Source organism: Mus caroli, unplaced genomic scaffold (genome assembly GCF_978045245.1).
Source record: "Mus caroli unplaced genomic scaffold, Mus_caroli_1 scaffold_5, whole genome shotgun sequence".
In the NCBI taxonomy this organism is placed as follows: domain Eukaryota; kingdom Metazoa; phylum Chordata; class Mammalia; order Rodentia; family Muridae; genus Mus; species Mus caroli.
Genome location: NW_028227260.1, coordinates 138,192,430 through 138,216,093, shown reverse-complemented (window position 1 = coordinate 138,216,093; position 23,664 = coordinate 138,192,430). Strand labels below are relative to the sequence as shown.

General features: G+C 43.3%; 2 protein-coding genes across 4 annotated transcripts in view; both read right to left on the bottom strand.

The window, feature by feature from the left end:
- Positions 1-23: 23 nt before the first annotated feature.
- Positions 24-18,851, bottom strand: Elk1 (ETS transcription factor ELK1). Its single transcript, XM_021153221.3, has 6 exons — positions 17,631-18,851; positions 8,969-9,212; positions 4,507-4,953; positions 3,664-4,095; positions 3,058-3,159; positions 24-2,975 (listed from the first exon to the last, which is right to left on the bottom strand). Exons 2-6 carry the CDS (start codon positions 9,176-9,178, stop codon positions 2,877-2,879), a joined length of 1,290 nt encoding a protein of 429 aa, XP_021008880.1. The 5' UTR covers positions 9,179-9,212; positions 17,631-18,851; the 3' UTR covers positions 24-2,876.
- A 102-nt stretch (positions 18,852-18,953) lies between these two features.
- Positions 18,954-23,664, bottom strand: part of Uxt (ubiquitously expressed prefoldin like chaperone) — a 10,293-nt gene continuing 5,582 nt past the window's right edge. For all 3 annotated transcript variants that reach the window (XM_021153280.2, XM_021153279.3, XM_085838241.1), the window contains 2 exons: positions 19,378-19,441; positions 18,954-19,193 (listed from right to left, as the gene is read on the bottom strand). In XM_021153280.2, the coding sequence (XP_021008939.1) occupies positions 19,140-19,193; positions 19,378-19,441 (118 nt within the window). In that variant the 3' untranslated portion in view covers positions 18,954-19,139. The remainder of the gene's footprint in view (positions 19,194-19,377; positions 19,442-23,664) is intronic.

Below are 23,664 nucleotides of genomic sequence, written 5' to 3'. Positions count from 1 at the left end.
AGAACCTATGGAAGCTGCAACTGTTTTTTTTTTTTTTTTAAGATTTACTTATTTTATTTATTTTATGTATATGGGTACACTGTGGTTGTACATGATTGTGAGCCATCATGTGGTTGCTGGGAATGAAGATTGCTTGCTCTGGTTGAGCCTGCTTGCTCCAGCCCTGTTCACTCTGGACTAAAGATTTATTGTTATATATAAGTACACTGTAGCTGTCTTCAGATGCACCAGAAGAAGGTGTCAGATCCCATTACAGATGGTTGTGAGTCACCATGTGGTTGCTGGGATTTGAACTCAGGACCTTCAGAAGAGCAGTCAGTGCTTTTAACCAGAGCCATCTCTCCAGCCCAAAGCTGCGACTTGTTAATCAGCTGCTACCCACTAGTTGCAGGTAACATTTTCAGTCTCTCTCCTACACACACACACACACACACACACACACACACACACACACACACCCACCAGCCTTTTAGACTTTAGCAGCCACAACCAATCCATTTCTCCATCTTTCCTATGGTTTCTATGAAACATTTTAGTTTCACACCTATGTCTTATCAGTCACTTGGGCCTCATGATCATTTTCTTTCACACAATCAGTAACTTCTTGTTCTTCCTCCTTCATCTTCCTCTTTTTTTTTTTTTTTTTGAGACAAAGTTTCTCTGTGTAGCTCTGGCTATCATGGAACTTGCTCTATAGACCAGGCTGGCCCTGAACTCTGAGACCCACTTGCTTCTACTTCCCGAGTGCTGGGATTAAAGGCGTGTGCCTCTACCACCTGGTGCACACAATCAACTTCTTTTTTTTTTTTGGTTTTTCGAGACAGGGTTTCTCTGTGTAGCCCTGGCTGTCCTGGAACTCACTTTGTAGACCAGGCTGGCCTCGAACTCAGAAATTCGCCTGCCTCTGCCTCCCAAGTGCTGGGATTAAAGGCGTGCGCCACCACGCCCGGCCACAATCAACTTCTTAAACATATACCTCCATGACTTAATTTCACACACAAACCATTTCTCAAATGCTGAGGCCTGCTTGCTACTAAACAGTGTGACTTTTCATCTACAAATGGTTGGGACTGGAGAAATGGCCCAGTCAATAAAACACTTGTTTTGCACAACCCTGTGAATAAAGGAGTCAACATGGTAAAAGGTGACTGTTTGATTCCCTACAATACAGGTAAAAATTCCAGGCACAGAAGTACATGCTTGTAATCCCAAGGTAGAACCAGGTAGATCCTTGAGACTTGATGGCCAGCAAGTGTATCCCAACTGGTAAGTTTAGGCAAAGATGAGACCCTGTCTCAAAGGAGGGGACAGTGTTCCAGTAGACAACACGCCACACATAAGACCATGCATACACATGTACAAAAATGTTTGCGGTCACACTTCTGGCCTGTGACACACATATTTAAAATCTTTTGGTTTCTCTCATCACACTGGTTACCAATCAGCAGTCTGTATCAGTCTCTGACATATGCTATCATTTTGCCTCTCTCACAGTCAATCTTTGCCTCGCCCTTATTGTTCTTCATATTCATGGGTGTCATGGCTTATTTTGGTGACACAGGAGAAAAAAATACCAACAGCTTTCAGCAACACCTTTAAAAATATATATTTACAGGAACAATTCCCCATTCTCTGGGACTCTTAGAAAAAAAGGTCCATTTTGGGGAAGCAAAACAAATAGTGGAGACGAGTATAGCACCGTCCCCCAAATCACCAACCCCCAGGTCTTCAGGCCTGGTCTGGGCCAGTGCTGACAGGAGGTGAGCCTGGGAGTCTTTTGATCCACCCCCTCCAGCCTAGATTGATATAAGACAGGCTCCATGTCCCCCATTCCTCCCTCCCAACTCCAGGGACACTTAAAAGGGTCCTTTGTACCCGCCTGCAGGAAATTGGGGGGCTGGGAGGGAGCCAAAAATACACGTTTGGTATCAAAAATAAACACTTGGGGGTGGCAGGAAGACCGCCTCCAAATCCCTTACTTCCCACCCACCCGCCTACCCACCCATCCAATATAGGAAGAGATGTTTCCCTCTCCCCTATTGAAAAGCCCCATTTAAAAATAGATTATACTATCAAAATGGAAGGGGGTGGGATACAGAGACCTGGAGTACTAGCTGGAGGGGCCCCCCAGACGGGGACCACCACCCCAAAAAAACCCTCCATTGGGAGGTAATAGGCAGGGCCCCAGGAAATTTGGCAGACAAAGGAATGGCTTCTCAGGGGGGAAGAACAACAAAAGGAATAGTCCTCCCTGGCCAAAAGGTTACTTGAGAAAAGAACAAGCTGACTGAGAAGAAGGTTGGGGAGGTAGCAATTCCTATTTTAACAGTGTTGATTCCCTGGCTACCACTCCCAAACCATTAAATCGTACAAGTGCTCCCTGGACTCAGATACAGCCAGGAATAATAAAACAAAACAAGCTAGCTCTTCAACCCATGTCGCAAAATGAAGACAGGGCACCCTCAACTCCCCAAGGGCAGGCTGAGAAATAAATAAATAAAGGTTCTTCTCAAGCCATGCCCTGATTGTCTTGTTTTAGGAAAAAATGGGGAGGAAATGGGCGAGATGTCTTACCCACTCCCCTAAAAAAGGTTGGGCCAGATTCTTCCCAGTGGCCTTCAAAAAATAAATAAATAAACCGCTCCACCATTGAAGTAGGAGACGTGTAAGGGCAGCCACTGGGAGGCTGGCAAAGAAGAAAGAAGTTGTCTGTTTTGGGTGGAGGAGTTAGTGAAATATTCGCTTTTCCAGGAATATCCACCCCACCGCAATCAGAGCTTAAGTCTGTCAGTTTAACTATGTTTCTCCTTGAGATGGCTAACTGGAGAGTTCAGGAGCATAGATGGATGGGCTCCAAAAAAGGGGGGTGGTGGTAGTCATGGCTTCTGGGGCCCTGGGGAGAGCACCACGGGGGTCGAGAGGCCATCCACGCTGATGGAAGGGATGTGCACCTGTGCGCTGCCACTGGACGGAAACTGGGGGAAGAAACAAGGAGAGGTTATGGATGAACCAAGCTAGTAACTCTTAACCTTCCAACACAGGGGGAGGCAATCCTACCTGGAAGGAGAGCTTGGCTGGACTACGGGGTGCAATTGGACTCAGAGTGCTCCAGAAATGGATGCTAGGGGGCAGCGAGCTGGGTGTCAGCAGCACCGGGGTCTGTGGAGACGGAGTGGCAGGAACTCAAGTGAACAGGTGACAAGTATGAGAAGATGGAAAAAACCTACTTTCAGCACCTCTTCATGGATCTCCTTCAGAGTTCTACAGTTACTCCTCAAAAGTTCATAAACCTAGAGTATAACTACTAAGACCACGCCTATGACATCCCTCAATCATTACACCTAGGAGTTCAATTCCTGTTACTGAGACTTCGGTAAGACTATCCACCAGATTCTATCCATGCACTGCTTTCAAACCTTGTGACCATCAGAAGAACTCAACTTCCCAGTCTTAGATTCCACCTGTATACCTGACTAGGGAACCCACTATGCAAACCCCGTGGAAAGCATTAGGGAGTCAGACCCTAATGCCACAAAGACCTAAGACCTGCTCTTCTTAATTAGCCCCATCACTTCAGCGTAAGCCTAAGAACAGCTTGTAAGTTACCAGTATCAATGCCACTCATCTAGGCTGCCAGCCCTTGCTCCTCTGCAAGGCACTCACCAAGGTATGTGTGGGGAGCAGGGATGGCGTTAGCGCTGGCCCCGGTGCCTGAAGACCAGAGCTTGTTCCTGATCCCGGAGTCCGTTCAGGTCCCTGGCCACCCAGCAGGCTTGGACTAAGTGGAAGTTCCAGGTCCCGAGGCTTTCGGCCCTTCTGCGGCTGAGTGATCTCAGTGGTGGAAGTGGAGAGGCCACACACCTGTGCTGTATTCTCTGTCAGGATGGCTGGGAGCCGAGCCAGCAGGCCTTCTGAGGGTGAGACTTCTGGTTCAGCTTTGACAGCTTCTGAACTGAAGCCTCCAGCCCTTGCAGCTTCCAATTCTTCCTTAGGCCCCTCCACTTTGACTTCTGGGGGCTGTGGATGGCCAAAACTTGGGTCCAGACTCAACTCTTCAGATTTCTGGTTTGGGGCCTCTGGTGGGGTTAGGATAACCTGGAAAAGGGGTGTGTGCAAAGGGAATGCATAGGATTGTTCATGTGTAAAACCTTTCTCTGTGGGCCATCCAAGAATGTCTCTGGGTGAGACTCTAGAGGTATTAGTGTCATCCATCTTCATACCCACATTAATCAGAAACTTTGGAAATGGGCTCAAGCAACCTTAAGGCCACTCTAGTGACTAAAGCATGACAATCAGCACATTAGATGTGACCCTGTAAGGGACTAATGTACAAGGAGAGGCATAACTTCCCTATCTATTTCTCTGAGAGAACTTGCATCCCCTCTTCCGCCACTATGTCCTATAGCAGGACACCTATCTCTATTCTATGAGTTCTGTGCTTCATTTCAGAATGATGCATCCTTCTTCTCCAAGCCCTTTCCTAAATTTCCAAGTTCCAGTACTCACCTGCAGGGGCAGACCAGCCTCTTCTGCCTCCAAACAGGCTTCTAAGGGGTTTGGACTGGTGCTCCTGCTCCCTGAGGCGGGTGCTGGTACTCCTGCAGGGGTAGTGTTGGGAAGCACTGAGGCAGGCCGAGGATGAATGGGTGGCTGTGGCTGTGGCTGCAGGGACTGTATTGTGAAGGTAGAATAGAGGCCCGAGCGCATGTATTCATTCCGGCTGCTTCGTGCTAAGCCACCTTGGCCTGTCATTCCTGCACCCTTTGGTGTTCCTGGCTTTCCAGTGGCAGTGTCCCCTGGGCCTGCATGGACAGTAGCAGGGGCCATGGCTATGGCCGAGGTTACAGACACCTCAGGCTGGGGTGGGCAGTCTTCAGTGGAGCACCCTGCAACCTCTGGGTAGGACACAAACTTGTAGACAAACTTCTGGCCGCTCACCTTGCGGATGATATTCTGAGAAGTGAAGAACAGGGTGAATGGAGGGTCTTGAGGGCTGTTTCTCTTCTCCTGATGTCTTTCTTTCCACTTGCTCCTATTTCACTCATCTCTTTTAGGCTTGTGGAGTCTTTCCATCTGTCTATGCTTTCCTTTCTTCCCCACTCTCTGCATCCCTCTGCAGTTTCAACTCCTTCTCTGGGCTTCCTTTACCAATTCTTTCTTTAGTGTCCCTCCCACCCATCTCACTTCAAGTCTTTTTCTGTTATTCATCTTCATCTGTCTAATTCCCCTTTTTCCACTGACTACATTTCATCAGGGACCAATGTAAGGGAATGGGTGAGATCTATGAACCTGGGTTTAACAGAGTCAGGTTTGTTTTGGGAATGTTAACAGGACTGCAGTAATAAAATGAAGTAACTGATACATGTTGGAAGAGACTAAGTTAGTATAGATGGATAGGGAGATAAATAACATGAGGGCTTTTCTAAAAATTTTCTAAAAATTGACTGACTGACTGTTGTGGGAAGGGGAACTGAGGGTGACGGACTGATTGTGGGGTATAAGTGTACCATAGCACATATAAAGGTCAGAGGACGAATTGCAGAAGATGGTTGTCTCCTTCCAGTATGTGGGTCCCAGGGAATGAACTCAGGTTCTCAGGCTTGGCAACAAGAGCCTTTACCTGCTAAGCCATCGCCTTGGCCAGAGATAGTGGATTTTTAAAAGCTAGCGATGCTGACATGGAGCAGAAAAAGCATGTTGGTTATTTGTTTTTGTTAACCTGACACAAGCTAGAGTCATCTAAGAAGAGAAAAAAAATGCCTCTATCAGATTGTCTTTAGGCAAGTCAGTAGGCATTTTCTTGCTGTAGGTGGTGCTTTCCCTGGAAAGGTGGTCCTGGGCTGTGTAAAAGAGGTAGCTGAACAAGCTATAAAAATCAAGCCAGTAAGCAGTATTCCTCCATGGACTTGGCTTCAGTTCCTGTTTCCAGGTTCCTATCTTCACTTCCCTCTATGATGGACCTTGCTAAGCCATCTCACTGGAAAGAGATAGTGGATTTTTAAAGATGAAGTAAACCCTTTCCTCCTCAAGTGACTTTTGGTCATGGTGTTTATTATAGCAATAGAAAGCACACTATGACAGAAATTAGTAACAGACAGGGCTTACTGCTGTGACAGACAGACCTGAGCATGTTGTTTTGGAAAGAGCTGTGGTAGCATCTGGAACTTTTGCTAGCATCTGAACTTTTGTTCAGAGCTTTAGATGAGAGATGCCGGGGGAACTTGGAAGATAATTCTGATAGCAGTGCAGATGGTGGAGGCCTGGCTTGTGAAGGTTCAGAGGGAAGTTTGAGAGCCCCTCAGTCTCTATAGGGGTCATTTATGTGATATTTTGTATTAAGACTCTCATTTATGGTTACCAGAAGGATCAGCTGTGATTAACAAGAGACCAGCACCCCTGAAGTGAAATCTTGACTCTACTGGGACAACCGACAGTGATTAGCAGAGGCTGACAAAAATCAGCTGTGAGTAAGAAGAGATCAGCATCACTGAGGTGAAATCTTTCAGGAAGTATTTTCTCAGGGTCAGTACACAGAACCTGTGGTCCAGAGGGGCCAAGAATGCATATTATGCTGGTAGCTTGAACTTGGCAATGTGTAAGAAGAGTCTTCCACATGGTATTTGGCATAAAAGCCACATGCCAAGGGGTTGTGGAGAGCAGCTGAGGCCTGGTACTTTGAAAGGCTAGGAGAAGTCACTGGTGAAGTAGAAGCCTCAGTTGCAATAGATGTTCCAGGATTGAAAGGGTCATGGAGAGAAGCTGGGGCTTGGTACCATATAATAGGGTTGGAATCCCTGTAGAGAGGCTAAGAGGCCAGTGGTGAAGGTGCATCCTCAGTTGCAGTGAAGACCCCAGCCTATTGGAGAAGCAAAGACTGTGGGACACCACTCAGAATGGTGAAAGTATGATATGGAGCTAGACTCAGGCCAGGAGATGCAGTTGGTGCAGCTGTAGCAGTGGAGCTGCCCAAGCTCTTTGGAGCCTAAAAGATCATGAGTGAGTCCCAGGTGCCAGATCTTGATCTGCAGGATCTTGACACTGCTAGAGTTTGGTCTTGTTTTGATTTGATTGTAACTGGCTCTTTCCTCTTAGAGTAAGAGTAAATAAGTGCTTATTTTTTTATTTTATAGGAGCTGACAGTTGAGAGATACTAGATATTTTAGAGACATTGAATCTTTGAAGTTTTAAAAGGACTTTCAAAGTTATATTATGTTTTATTTTGTGATATTGATATTAACATGCGATCTTGGGGATAAATACAAAGTTAACAATTATACTTTAACATAAGTGTCAAGATGACAAAAAGAGACAAATGTCCTGGTTAGCTTTTTGTCAACTTGATACAAACTACAGTTATCTAGGAAGAAAGACCTTCAATTAAGAAAAGTACTGTCATCAGACTGCCTGTAGGCAAGTCTGTGGGACATTTTACTGATTAATGATTGATGTGGTAGGGGCCAGCATACTTAGGGTGGTACCACCCTTGGGAATGTGGTCAAGGGTAGTATAAAAAAAAGCACACTGAGTGACCTATGGGGTAGCAAGCCAGTAAGCAGCCTTCCTCTATGGCCTCTGCTTTAGCTTCTGCCTCCAGGTTCCTGCCTTGAGTTCTTCCCTTGGCTTCCCTCAATGATGGACTGTGACATGGAACTATAAGAGAAACAAACCCTTTCCTTTTGATCATCATGCTTATGCTAACAAGAAGGACAGAAATATCACAAAAGAGGACAGGTGTTGTTTTATTATTAGTACCATTCTGGATATTTAAGCTAAAGCACTAAGAAAATGAGGTAACTGGCAGTAATTAGAGAAGCGAGTAAGAAGCTGGTGTAACCATGAGGGGGATAGCAAGGTTTGTTTGGGTGGGTCAGAAAACATGCTTTGAGGTATCTTAGGACACATATGGTTGGGACGGTTTCAGGGATGTCTTGGTGGTCTCAGGACAAAACGAGGCATTATTTTGGAGATTTGTACTGAAAGAGTAATGTATGAAACTGGAATATATGCCATAAACTACCAAGGACAGAAAGCACAGGTGAGAACTATTTGGGGTGGTGGCATGAAGAATATGGGGCACTAGGCATTTTGGTGAATGTCTTAATGCTGGTCATAGGGTATCCTTGTATTTTGCAGAAAATGAAGGAAAATGGGTAGTTATTAATATTGTTTTGAAGGCTTAATCTGAAGAAATATGAAATAATTAGTGCAAATATTGGTGGGAATACAATGCAGATCTGGGAGCTTGAGAGCGTAAGATGAGAAAAATCTAAAAATTGAGTTCCTTTAAGATGATGAATTAAAGCAAGTGATATAGATACTGAGGTGCTGCTCTAGGAATCTAAGAGGAGTGGGTATGAGCTGGCACTACAAACATTTTTCTGGAGCATTTACTTAAATCTTAGCACTCAGGAGACTAAACAAGAGAAATGCAAGTTTGAGGCCATCTTCAGCAACACAAAGAGAGCCTGCCTCAAAAATAAAAACAAAACAAAACAAGTGATTAAAGATATTGGGGGTTCTAGAAAATGGAGTAAGGAAACAGTGTTACAATGTCGGGATGATTCTGAGTCTAGGAATAAGAACATGGACTTTTCAGTAGTAAGAGAAGATAAAGTAACTAGGGGAATTTAACATTGGTCTGAGGATTCAGAAAAACACAACTATTATCTCCAGGCATGCAGGGAACTAGAGTATAGGGCAAAAATTAGTAAGTTTTAATACTGTCTTCAAAGTTATAGTTATACTAATTGAGACAACAAAATGAAATTTCTAGGCCAGAAGTGTAATTCCAGGAATTGGGGGTAGAGACAGGACAGTGAAAGTGAGGCCAGCTTAGGCTACATAGTTAAGTTCCAGACAAATCTAGACTACATTATAAGACCTTGTCTCAAAAGGAAAAAAAAAAAAAAACCAGAGTTTTTCTGACAGTAATTTCAAGGGTTTCCAGTCCTGGTCTTTGAGGCCATACCTTATCATAGTAGTACCGCAAGGCCCGGCTAAGCTTGTCATAATTCATGTTGGTCTTGTTCTTGCGCAGTCCCCATAGCCGGGCCACCTCCTCTGCGTCCACCAACTTGAACTCACCACCATCCCGTGAGGTCCAGGAGATGATGTGGCCATTACCTTGTTCTCTCAGAAGCTGCAGCAGAAACTGCCACAGCGTCACAGATGGGTCCATCACTAGGGAAGCACTCACGCCATTCCAGGAGTACCTGGAAGACAGCAAAGATGATTCGTTTCTTGTTACCTTGCCTCCACATCTGTTCTCAAATCTCACTGCTATTCCCTAAACAGTCTCTTAAACTTCTTCATGGAGCTTTGGATGCCCCTTGTATTTTACATGTGTGACAAAAAAAGAATTAAAGGAAAAATATGTGAGCATCTCCATGTGACTATATGTAAACATGTGTGCTGGTGCCAAGAGAGATCAGAAGAGGGCAATGGATTCCCTGGAGCTAGAGTTCAGGCAGTAATAAACTGCCCAACATGGGTGCTGGGAACTGGACTCTGCTTCTCTGTGAGAGCAGCAAGCATTCTTTATATTGAGCCCTCAGTCCAGCCTTGATACATGTGAATCTTTAGGAGCCAGAGGGAAGACAGAATACAACCCGAGCCCCAAAGAGTTCTATATCCTAGTTATTGGAGTCTGTGACCAGGTTAGGCTACATAACATAAATGAATTCTGAGATGATATTGAGCAGTCGTCCTCTAAAAACAACGAAGAGGAACCACTGAAAACTCCTTTGCTTTATGAAGCCTTCCTGAATCTGAATACCTATTCTTTTCTATTCCTTGATCCCCTGATTTTTCTTTTTTTAATTTTTTTTTAATTTTTAATATTTTTATTACATATTTTCCTCAATTACATTTCCAATGCTATCCCAAAAGTCCCCCATACCGCCCCCCACTTCCCTACCCACCCATTCCCATTCTTTTGGCCCTGGCATTCCCCTATATTGAGGTATATAAAGTTTGCAAGTCCAATGGGCCTCTCTTTCCATTGATGGCCGACTAGGCCATCTTTCGATACATATGCAGCTAGAGACAAGAGCTCCGGGGTTCTGGTTAGTACATCATGTTGTTCCAACTATAGGGTTGCAGATCCCTTTAGCTCCTTGGGTACTTTCTCTAGCTTCTCCATTGGGAGCCCTGTGATACATCCAATAGCTGACTGTGAACATCCACTCCTGTGTTTGCTAGGCCCCGGCATCGTCTCACAAGAGACAGCTATATTTGGGTCCTTTCAGCAAAATCTTGCTAGTGTATGCACCCCCGATTTTTCTAACCTGTGATTGCTCCTGTATGGTTTAAGCTTTTAATTTTTTTTCTTTTTGATGAGCATATATTAATTATACATAATGGGTTTCATTTTAACATTTCTTTTTTTTTTTTTTTTTGGGTTTTTGAGACAGGGTTTCTCTGTGTAGCTCTGGCTGTCTTGGAACTCACTTTGTAGACCAGGCTGACCTTGAACTCAGAAATCCCCTTGCCTCTGCCTCCCGAGTGCTGGGACTAAAGGTGTGCGCCATCATTATAACATTTCTAATATAATGACTTTGATTAAATTTCCCTCCACTAACCTATCCTGTTCCCCTCCTTTCCCACTGATTATCTTCCTCTTCCCAACTAGGCTTCTTTGTATATTATGACTTTTTTGTGATCCAATGAGTTTTAGTAGAGTTGCTTACAAGGCCATGGGTGAAGGTTTGTTTTCAGGAACATGGACACCGTATCACTGAAGTAACCATTAAAGGCCTTTAGACCCACAGGAAAGGATGAGGCCACATGAATCTTCTTCTTCTTCTTTTTTTGCCATTGTTGCTGCTGCACTGTGATAGGGTATTATGTAGTTCAAGCTGTCCTCAAATTCCTGATGCTATTGTTTCTATTTCCCAAGTGCTGAGATTACACATACCCCAGCATACAAGGCAGTTACTTCTTTCTGCAGTGCTAGAGATCAAATCCAGGGTCTTATGCATGTTAAGCACAAGATTTATCACAGAGCTTCACCCTGAACCCATGCCTTTTTTATTTCTTTTTATTTTTATTGGATATTTTATATATTTACACTTCAAATGTTATCCCCGTTTCCAGTTTTCCCTCCGGGAACCCCCATCCCATCTTCCCTCCCCCTGCTTCTATGAGGGTGCTTCCCCACCTACCCACCCTGCCTCTCCACCCTACACTGGGACATTGAGCCTTCTCAGGACCAAGGGTCTCTCCTCTCATTGATGCCCGACAAGGCCATCCTCTGCTACATATGCAGCTGGAGCCATGGGTCCCTCCATGTGTACTCTTTGGTTGGTGGTTTAGTGCCTGGAAGCTCTGGGGGGGAGGGTCTGTCTGGTTGGTTGATGTTGTTCTTCCTATGGGATTGCAAACTCCTTCAGCTTCTTCAGTCCTTTCTTTAGCTCCTCCATTGGGGGCCCTGTGCTCAATCCAATGGTTGGCTATGAGTCTGTCTTTTTAAAAACAAGTACGTATTTACTCTTTACGTCAAGCACTGCTTTAAGCAGAAAGCCATCTTACCTACTGCACAATCAACCTAACTCTGTTAGACTTTTATGGTTTAAATCCTGGATCTGCTAGTTATTAGCTGTGAGATTCTGGCCAATTCATTATACTTATTTTGTATTACAAATCTTCTCATCTGTGAAACAGGGATAGTAATATACTTATCTATAGAGACCATTTATCATTATTATTATGTGAATTTTAAATTTAATATGCTTGGGATAGAAACTTTACATAAATATTTTCTAGTTTGTTCACAAATCTTTTTTTCTGCTATCCCTTAATCCAAAACAGTCTAAGAACGAAGGCTTCTTTTTAATTCTTTTGGCAACAAAACATGATTGGAAAGAAAGCAAGGCCCATTCTGGTTTTTATTGATCTTTGCTTAGTATGAATGCTCATACATTTTGGTGCAGAGATCTAAAAGCAGCTGGTGACAGAGCTGGTTGAAGGTGTTATGTAACATGTCTTATGTGCACCATGCTACCTTTCTAAACTGAAAAATTCACAATTCTGAAATATAACTGGTCTGTGGGGTTTTAGATAAAGGCATGGGCTGTTATTTTTATAGGCACTGACTCACTTATCTCTCATCCTAACTCAGAAAAATAGGCATTTTTTCCTTTTGGAAAGGAGATATTCTTATTACAATATCACTAATTTTACACAAGGCAAAAGATGTCCAAGTGACTTCACTGTTGTGACAGTTCCTGCATTTGACCCAAGTATCACACTTCAGGGGTCTAAGTGGTTTTGCTATTTATTTATTTTTAGAGACAGGGTCTATATAGCCCAGGAAAGCCTCAAACTTGCCATCTAGCTGAGGATGACCTTGAACTCATGTTTTACCTGCTTCCTCTTCCCTAGTACTGAGATACTTGGCATGGGTTACCATGACCAGTTTCAGGAGTCTGAGCATTTAACTACCTGCATCAGATCCTTTGTGTATATATTATGGCTTCCAATTTAGTGTTTTTATGGGATTCCTTAGTGTTCAAATGAATGGGTCTGTTTCTTGGGCCTTCTCTTGGGCTCTTTTTGTTTTATTTTATTATATCTTATTATTATCCCTTAGAAGCCTGTTTTGTTTCTTTCCTTTCCTTTCCCTTCCCTTCCTTCCTTCCTTCCTTCCTGTTTTTATTTTGAGACAGGGTCTGTATAGTACTGGATGTCCTGAAACCAGCAAGATGGCCTTGGCCTCAGCGATCCACCTGTCTCTGCCTCCTGAGATCTGGGATTAAAGGCACTTGCTACCACTGCCCGGCTTTTTGTTGTTGTTTTTTGAGACAGGGCCTCTTGGCTGCCCTGGATTAAAGGCCTGCACCACACCATGACTACCCTGCTGCCTGTTTGTTTTCTAATGGGAGGGGAGGTGGGAAAGAACTGGGAGGAATACAGATGGGGGCAAACTGTAAGATATCTATATGTAGATATCTATACCTATAGATATCTTACAGTTTATGGGGAGAGAGAGAAATCTATGTTCAATAAAAAAAGCAAAACAAAATATCACCTCAATAGAAGGATGTTCACTGTTCACCTGTTATCCTACCATTATCCTTTCCTATAACCAAACTGGAACTAACACGGAACCTGCTTAAGTCCCTGCAAGGATGGGACTTAATCAACCAGCTGTCCACCTGGCTCAGATTGTTGGATTAAGGATTAAGAATAAACCTTTTAAGGTTTTGAAGAACCTATGATTTAGATTTATAGCTTTATTCTTTAATCTGCATGAAATTATAGTATGATCCTCATATGTCTGAGCCAGTTCAAGGTTCATTTAGCAGAAACAGTGTTAGGCAGCTGTCCAAATTAGAGTGCCGAGGGACAGTGGATCAGAGTCCCGCCCCCGCCCCCCCCCCCCAGCTCTAAGGGACTCAATATTCCCAACACCAGATTCTTTCAGAGGCCTATAGAGTGCAGCGTGACCCCTAGTGGCAAAAACAGGCAATTTCACCACCTCCTCTGAGCTATGCCAGAACCCAGCAGCTGAGTGAAATCTGATCAACTAGCTTATCAAATAGACAGGCTGAATTTGATTACTGCTTTTTTTTTTCCACACAGGCCTTACCAGACATCCTAGTTACCTGCCCTTCCCAGAAGGCTTTCCTTCCACTCCTCACCTCATTCTCTGGGTGCCTTAAAACAGCTTAGGACACAACAGACAGGAGCCCTTGCATATTATAATCCACACATTCATAGGGCAGTAAGCAATGTCTCAAAAACAAGAAGAAAACAAAATAATAACACCCTCTAAAAGGTGGATTGTATTATGCTTTCCATTTTGCAGACAAGTCAGTGAAGTGTGGAGAAAGATGTTAAGTAACCTGCCTAAGGTCTCACCCTTGGATGAGCTGCTGGATGCTGGCAGTCAAACTGAGCATCCCTAGCCAATCAAGGCCAGTTCTCAAAGAAAACATAAACAGGCAAGATCCCAGAGTGACAAGTAGGATACTTCCCTGAAGTGATGTTTGGTGGAGGGGAGGTAGCAAGTCATATTGATGTCCATGGGAAGGATAATTCTGATAAAGAGAAAAGCATATATAAAAGCTCTCAAGTGTCTACCTGAGGCCATACTGTTTCTTGCCAGGTAGAATTTTGCCTCTGCATGATCCAATGCATGGAGTAACTTGTTTGTTCTTGCAAAGTTGTTCTGTCCTGATCTTCACAGCCTCATACTCTGCCCTGTTCTGTCTGTGTGACTTTGAGCAAGTTGTTCAACCTCTCTATGCCTTGTTCTATATCTGTAAAATAGGGTATTTTACTCGCAAATCAAAAAAATACTTTTTAAAAATGAGGACTCAATGTGTCTCTATATATGTAAAGTACTTAGAAAACGGTCTATAGCACATGCTAGAAATGCAGTAAACATTAGCCCTTAGGTTGTATGCCATCCTTCTCCCTCCCCCTTAACTTTCTGTACGACTTCACCATCTGGCTTCCATAATTTCTATGACCTTGACTTCTATCCCTCCCTCTCAACTTGTTTCCAGTCACACTGGCTTTTGAACATGGTAGCCATAATCTAGGCTTCAGGGTCTTTGCATTTTGTGTTCTTTCTGGTACATTCTTCCTCTACACAATATGGCTTACTCCTTTGTTTCTTTCAGGCCTTAACTCATGAGTCACATTTCCAAGTGTAGCATGCCTTGTCTCTAAGAGTTCAAATACCTTGATACTCTAGTCCTATTTGCCCCACTTCATGCCTGTTCCTTAGCCTTTGTATAATGTGGTATTTAATTTTACCTATCTATACAGTCTGTCTCCCTCACTTTTAGTAATGCCTGCTTTCTATGTACAGGGATTTCTGCCTGTTTGCTTCTCTATATCTCCAGCATCTACAATAAATGCCTGGTACTCACTAGGTGCTTAGTAAATAGGTGTTAAATATTTAAAAAGTCGTAACTGACATCTTAATTAATTCTTACATTCCCTTTTTTTATCTGCACTCCCCTTGGTGATGTCTGTGATACAATTTTCATTGTCAGTTTTGTGACAGCATCTCACTCTGTAGTTCAGGTTGGTCTGGAATTCGCTATGTTACCCAGGCTAGTTTTTATTTCCTGTAAATTCTCTCTTGGTCTTCCATGCTGGAAATATATAGCTGTGAGCCATCATTCATCGTCTAGATACTACACCCCCAAGTTAATTTGTGCAACAGATTATTCCAAGCACCTACTGTACAGAAGGTATATTTTTACACGAAGGGCAGATAAAGCCTGTAAGTTCCCATAGGGTGTCTATTCTGAGGAGGATAGACAGATATCTATTTATATAAGCTATATAGCATGTCTAACCATGACAGAGTATAAAGGGCCAAAGCAAGCAGGAAAGAGATCTGAACCCTGCTGGGTATACAAAATCAGATAGTCAAAGAGAGGTGGGTGTTGACTACTTTGACACAAAAAAATGATATTTGAAACATTTTTATGTATGTACCTTTATACATTATATCCCAAGCACCAGTGTGACAAATACATGTTTTACTAAAATTACACTACCCAAGATGCAAAGACATGAAAGCACTCTCTGAAACATCTTTTCTATTTGTGCCTTTTCACATCACCAACATCACATTTCCTATACACTCATTTTATTCACAAATCAAATGACATTCTTACAAATATCTTTAGTGTGTTCCCTGCACAGGGTAGTAAAAAAATTCCTTTGGGTATGGCAAGTGTACAGTACCTTGAAAGTTACCATACAGAGATGTGGGAGTAGTGTTAATGGAGAAAGAAGAGCTAATGCAAAGGCCCTGAGGCTGGTCTGTACCTGCTGTTTTTGAGAAGCAGTGAGGAGGTTAGCATGGCTATAGCATGGATCTGAAATGTGGAGATGAAAGAGATAAGGTCATCGAGGTGACTTGTTTAACCCACATATTTTTTATTCACACTGGAAAGGCTATAGTTCTGACTCCCCCATTTTAGCCCAGTACAGGAAGGAAGTACTTAAGTCATTCATGTAAAGTCACATCACTGCTAGGACTTGAGCTGATGGGTCCTGAGAACAGAGTAGAATGGAGACAGCTCTGTTGTCAGAAAGAACAGCAGAAACAAAAGCCGGGTGATTGAAACTAATTTGGCTGTTAAGGAATGTGCCCTCATATGGGATGCAATGAGGTGAGAGAGGGGCATGTCAAAAGTGTTCCCCTATCTAAGTAGTTATTGGGCCATCTGTGAACCCATATGCCCTAGTTTTCTCAGTTATCTGTCTCACAGGGCTATGATGAGGAATAAGCAAGCTGGAGACTATAGAATACTGCCTGGTACACAGCAAGTGTAAAGTATAAAGTTAGATCCGACTGTCATTAACATCAGTACCACTACTGTAGTTGAGAACTATAGCAAAGTAAAATGTCTAGTGGCTAAGAGTGTTTATGAAGGCTGGGCAGTGGTGGCACATGCCTTTACCCCAGCACTTGGAAGGCAGAGGCAGGTGGATTTCTGAGTTCGAGGCCAGCTTGGTCTACAAAGTGAGTTCCAGGAGAGCCAGGGCTATACAGAGAAACCCTGTCTCGAAAAAAACCAAAATCAAACAAACAAACAAACAAACAGACAAAAAAAGAGTGTTTATGAGGAACATGGCATATATTAAAAGTCCCTGAATTTTACAAGTACACAGGACTTCCTAGGAGATGGGGGCAGAGAAGATTGACCCAATACATAGGAGGAGGAGGAGGGAAATAAAGTACAAAGCCTATTTTCTTTGGGGAGGGATTGCAAGCTGAGGATATGAGAGAGTGTAAACACTGGGGTGGCAGAAGGTTTCTGAACAGACCCATTCACTACAAAAGTGAGATGTGGTTTAAGCTGATACCTATACAACCGCAGAGAAGAAAAGCCATCACATAATGATTAATTAAAATGAAGGATAGGAGAAGGCCATAGACTGGGCTGTTGAAAATGAAAATAAAAATTGCAAAGCACCAAACTGACCCACTGTTAAAAGGAAGGAGCTCAAAGACTGGAGTCTACAAATAAGGGCGAAAAGTTAGGGCGGTGATAACTAGAGGGATATGAATGCAAGCATGCAAACTAATTCACAGTAAGATGGGGGCAATGGGAGGAGGTAGATAAAGTCATGGGCTTATGCATTGGGGACTCAAGGGGGCAATAATATAAACTTAGGTGGTCTCACTGTTGAACAAACAATGGGGTGTCTGAAGTGGGAACAGTGCCACAGATTGATTCACTACAATAAACATGAGGGGTTCAATAAACAAAGCCACAGAAGGTTCCCCTTAAATTTGAGGCTAGGGGAAATGGAAACACTTTAGACACAGCTACTACTAAAGAGGGACTGGACAATGCAACAGACTGGTTTCCAATAAGTGGGGGTTGGGGAGGGCAAGACCACGGACGAGTCCATTAAGTTGGGGTGGGGAAAATCATAAGCTTACAGACCGATCCATTATACAGACAGCAGGATGTTAGCCCACGTTCAGATCTACTATAAAGGGCAAAAGGAACAGGCAATGCACACACGGGGGCAATCAGTTGATGGTAGTGGAGCCAAATACCAGCAGGCTGGGCCAAACCACATCCCTTGCGCGGGGGTGAGGATACGTGGGGTCATGGATAGGGTCCTCCACCTTGTGGGCCTGGGCTCACCTGCGAGTGGCGCGGCGGTGGCAGTGGCAGCTCCGGGGGGCGGGGGCTCCATACGAGGCCCCACCGCCCCCCAGGCCCCGGTTCCAAGGCGGCGGCGGTGGTGGCGGCGACAGCAGAAGCAGCAACCAGAAGCCGCCCCTGCGTTTCCCCACCGCTCACGTGGGCTCTCGTGGGAGGAGCCAAGCGTCCTCCTGCTTGCTGATTGGACAAAATGCCAAGGATCCTAAGCACAGGGGCCTGGGTGGTGGTGGAATACTAACAGAGCTGTAACACAATTGGCTTAAAGGGGATTGATGGACTGAGGGTGGCCAACTGAATCTATAGAGGTGTTGGGCGGCGCTAGTGCCTCACGCCGATTGGGTCAAGGAGGACTGCCAAGTGCCAAGGTTGGGGAGGGATGGGGAGGTCGCCCAGTTCACACCGATTGGCTTAAATGAGATTGATGGCAGACAGACAGTCCCAGAGGATGGAGGGGTGGTGATGGGCTGTTTTCAGCTGATTGGAGGATACTCCCAGACAGTGGCCAAAACACCAAAGTAGGTGGTGCTGTACACCATTACCGTTCAGCAGAAACAGGACTTATTTAGAAAGGGCCATAGCAGCAGGGTAGGACTCGACTCTGTGGAGGAGGGTAGGGTAACGCTATGGTAATTAGCTAGGCAAAAACTAACTTTGAATCCAGCAAAAGGTGGAGGCCAGAATGGCTGCCAGATATACAGAGGAGCTGAGAGGTGGAAATTAACTGTCTACAAGGGCAGAGTCAAGCCACAGTCAGTTAGAAGGGTGGATTTAGGTTCTTAGTTCTCTATGACTGGACTTAAACCTAGGCACTGTAGGGGCTGCAGCAGGGAGGGCAGGATCTCTGCATACTGTGAAACTAGAACTATTTACAACTATTAGAACTACGATTTAGGGACCAAGTCAAGGGTTGGGCGGTAGTGTTATTTAGGGTACCTGGATGACTGTGAGAGACAATAAACCTTAAGATCTGAAGTAACAAGCTGATGGCCATGGGTTAAACAAATTACTTTGTTTCAAGTGTCTCATGTAGCCCAGGATTACCTTAAACTGAAATCCTTCTGCCTCTATCTCTTGAGTCACACGTGTGCCACACACCTAGCTTATGTACACAGTACTGGGGACTGAATTTTAAGTTTCATGTGTGACAGGCAAGCATGCTACCAATTGAATCTCATCTTCAGCCCATGAATCAGTCCATTCTTTATGGTAAAACAAAGGGCACAGATACAAATATCTAGGAAAAGTAATTGTGAGGAGCAGGGTCAAGGTTCTAAAGGCGACAAAAGAGAGTAAAGCATAAAGTCAGGAGAAAAACACAAGTTCTAGGCAAGACCTCTAGAACGTTTTAGAGGTTCTACAGAAAGGATGGGTCTTCCAGTAATTTTGGTCTCTAGGGCACTTAGTAAATTAGTGAGAATTAGGGGAAAAAAGGACTATGTGATTCCAAGGCATTCAGGTGCTTTAATATTGGAGGCCGGGAAGATGCAGTCAATGGGGAGATGGCTCTGGGAAATTCTGCAGGCCTTGTAGTTCTCTAAGTCCCTGTAAAAAGAGGACAACGTATACTGAACCGAGGCTGGGTCCAGGTCCTGTCCCAGGTTTGCTCTGTTTTTCACTTCTTTGGTTTCAATTTAGAAGGAAAGATGACCCCTCCCTTCTTTGGCTTTCTCCTGTCTTCAGGTTATCACCCTAAATATATTTGAAGGGTGGAGTGAGCTGCTCTCACCTCTAGCATCATGTGGATATGGGCCTTGATATTCATGGAGTCCTTGGTGAGGCTGTCGCTGAGCCTAGAAAAAAGGAACAAAAAAGGGCAAAATGGGCCCACTTAGGCCCCACTATGCAGAGATGTCTGGCTACCACTTGGAATTTCCCTACTTAAAGACTGAGGGAAATAGGGCCAGTGAGGTGGTTCAGCTTACAAAGGTTGATTGCTGCCAAGCCTGAGAACTTGAGTTCAATACCCAGGACCCACACAGTGGAGGAGAGAACTGACTTCAAATAGTTGCCCTCTAAGCTTCACATGTACTCATAAAAAAATGTAGTAACAATTTTTAAAAAACAATTAAGGGGATGAGGGAAGTGGGGGGGGTATGGGTATATTAATATGATCAAACTGCGTGATACACTCGAAACCCATCACGATGACTATATGATGATAAGAAGTAAAGATTATTGAGTGCCTTCTGTATGCCAGGGAGCTTTAAATAATAGCAGAAACAGCAGTAAATGAATCAAAATTCTTGGTCTCCTGGAGCTCCTTTATTATCTATCTGTTATAGGCATGGGAAATATACCATGAATGTCGGTTCCCAGAGGTTAGAAGAAGATATCAGATTCCCTTGAGCTGTAGTTGCAGGTGGTTGTGAGCTACCTGACATGGGTACTGGGAACTGAACTCAAGTTACTCGGAACAGCGGTATGTACACTTAAGCACTAAGCCATTTCAAATACTAAGAGACAAAGTATACATACACACACAATTATTATGATGTGTTAGATCTACCTAAGTATAAGGAAATAAATAGTATAAGGAACTAAATACTGAAGAAGAGGTAGGAAGAGGAGGCTTCAATTTCAAAGAATGCTCAGGTTAGGCTTCACTGAGAGCTTTCCCTTTGAGACTATATAGTACAGCTTGGCTTCTAATTCAAGATCCTCCTGTCCAGACTGCTGAGATTACAGATGTGTAACCCTACCACCTAGTGGGGGTGATATGGAAGATAAGTGCTCCACCACAAGGAGAAACCAATACAAAGGTGCTGGGGTAGGAACATGTTTGGTATGGTACAGGCACAGCCAAGAAGCCATTGTGGCTAAAGAATAAGAGGTGAAGTCAAGAGAGGTGAGGAAGGAGGCAGAGGGTGGAAAGTCTACAGTACCATGGTAAAGATCTTAGCTTTTACATTAAATAAGGTGCTAATAAGGGGAAGGTTGTGAGTGGAGGACAGATGCAAACTGATTTGAGAATAAACTTATTAGAGTTTAAAAGAATCCACCTGGCTGTTGGGCAGTGCCCTGACAGGACAAGAAACCCAAATGTGAAGGCAGCAAGTCTAGTAAGGAGCATAATGCAATAGTCCAGGTAAACAATGGAGGCTCAGGTCACAGGGAAGATAGTTGAAGTAATGATAAATGACTCATTTTGGGGTGTATTTTGAAGGCAGTGCCAAGGATTACAGTCAGGTATGCGAGAAAGGACTCTAGGAAGAGGCTAAGGCACAAAACACCCGGGAAAATGGAGATGCTTGAAACCACCCTCATCCTGAACTGCTGAGTTCCATAAATCAGTCAACTCCTTCTGTCTGAATCTGCTTGCATCAGGTCTCATCTAAGAGAATCTTTATGTGCACAATAATCAGTCAAAATGAATACATTGGACCAAAAAAATACTTTCTGAAGAATAAAAAAGAAGAATTGAAGATGGAGTGGGAGCTAAGCAGTAAAAAGGTTTTTTGCACAGAAAGACAAAGAGGCACAAAAGAGCTCTGTGAAAAGTGATCAGTGTTAGAAATTAAGTGAAGCATTCAGAAAGATTATATAAGATAATGTGGAAGCACCAGGAGGGGCTGGACAGTGCAAGGCTTGATAACATGATAGGAAATCCAGTTTAATTGTGCTAATCTATTAGCTAATGCAGGATTCAGTGTGTGTGTGTGTATAAATGAAACTAAATACTGCATGAGATAGTTAGGTTGGAAAAAAAAGCAGTCTGAGTCTACCTATATACTACTATCTCTCAAATTTATATTGCCAACTATCTTCAAAATCCTATCTCAGTGTCAAAGTTTCTTATACTTTATAGGTCCCACACTGAGATCCAGCTCTTCCCTCCTGGTCTGCTCTTCCATCCCAGATAGAAGGAACACCATCTTTCTGAATGCTTAGCAAAAATCTAGAATTTCCTCTTTTTGCAGGAATAGCATTGAACTTAGTGCCTCACACATTCCAGTAATATATTCTACTACTAATGGAAATGTACCCCAGTTTCAAAGCTCTTCTCTGTTTTTCGTTTCCAATCAGCCATTCTATCCAACACACAACTGTTCCATCCCAAGTAAAACTTCTGATCTCCATTATGTACTGTTTGTAGCACTGTCAACATCTATTATATTACATCTTGGCCTTACTTATTAAGTCTCCTTTGATCAAAATGATAGCTGTGAGGATAGACTGTGTTCTGTTTTTGTTTGTTTGTTTGCTGTATAATGAGGACCAGAACAGTATGTGATCAAGAGTGGGGACCCAACTGATGCTGAATGAATAAAGACTGATCCAGTCAAAAGATCCCAAATCCTTAAAAAATACTTAAGGCTATGGTTAGGATAGGATGCTGGAGAGTAAGAATACCTTTTCTTAGCTATGAACCTCGTTGATTTATTCATTCACAATAGCTAGGGAATGGAAACAACCTAAATGTCCTCCACTAGATAAATGAAATGGATAATGAAGATGTGGTACATTTACAAAATGGAATTCTGTTCAGTTATAAAGAAAAATGAAATCAAGAAATTTATAGGTAAATGGATGGAACTAGAACATATTACACGGAAAGGTACAGACCCAGAAAGATTAACACTGAAAATTTTCTCTTATTTGTGGATCCTAGCTTCAAATCTTTAGATGTGAGTATGTAAGTTGGAATAACTACAGAAGCTAGTAAAAGGGACCAGAGAGTGGGAAGAGAATGAACTGTACAGAATGAGACAGTAGGTCACAGGTGCTATGATGGGGAAATTGGAAAAGTAGGGGAGGGTTTTATCTGGGGAGTAGAGAGGAAAAGAAACATTGAGGAAGAGGGACAGGAGGTATAAAAAATACCAAGGATGACTGAAAAGGTCATAGGGAAACACTATTCTATGTTTACTTAAAATACATATAAAATACACACACACACACACACACACACACACACACACACACACACACACACACTTAAATGAAGTTATACTATTTGGGATGATAATGCTCTCTCCAAAAGCTATAGACCATTTAACAAAACCCCCAGTGGCAGGTATAGCTCAGCTGGCCTCCAATTCAAGATCCTTCTGCCTGGACTATTGTAGAGTTGTTGGTCAGGGTAATTCAAGAGACTCTCAAAACAATATAAGCAATTGATGTTGCTCTTGGTTGCCTCCCAGAACCTGAAGGTAAGACCACTGCTGAAAATACCACATTCCTTAGTCATAACACTTAGGAGGAATCAAGCTGGAACTAACCTAGAAGCCTCTTCCTTGGAGACTGGCTATCATAGGTGCTATGCAAGATGCCAAGGGAGAGGATTAATCTAATAGTCCTACCCAGCTGTAGACCCTATGAACCACAACAATGATCTGACTAGCAAGATATTACTACCTAGCCAACTACCCATGGCTAGAGTGCTCATAGACCTGAGAACCTAAATTAATATAATTTCTGTTTTCTAAAACCATATCCTTTTACTCACAGATAAATGGAGCTGTCATCCCTCATTTAAAAACCTTTGTTTTGGAACAGATAGAGACCATTACAGAGATCCACAACTGGTCAAAATGCAGAGAATAAGTGACTGTGAGGTGCCTGACCCCAACTGATATATCTGTAGTCCAACTCCTATACCTAAGGGTCAGGGAAAATCATAGAGAAAGGCTGGAAAGACTTTAAGAGGCGGAGGCCCAGGATGTCTGTTGTTAAGATCATGATGGGGAATCTGTACCCATGAATGCCCACCAATATGGTTGCCTGAATAAGACCAGCATGACAACAGCAGTTGACATGTCCACGTGGAAAAGGGGAAATTACACATGGACCTACTCTAGATGAAGGACTACAAGTGGTCAATGTCTGCTGAAAGAGGGAGAATCAGTCTCAATCCCAAGTTGTCAGCCCTGGGTACATGTTCATAGAAGCAAAGCTAAATGGACTCAGTAGATTATATATACATGTGTGACACATACATACATACACACACACACACACATGTATACACATATACACATGTAACAACAATAATCACCAAAGAAATACACTAAAA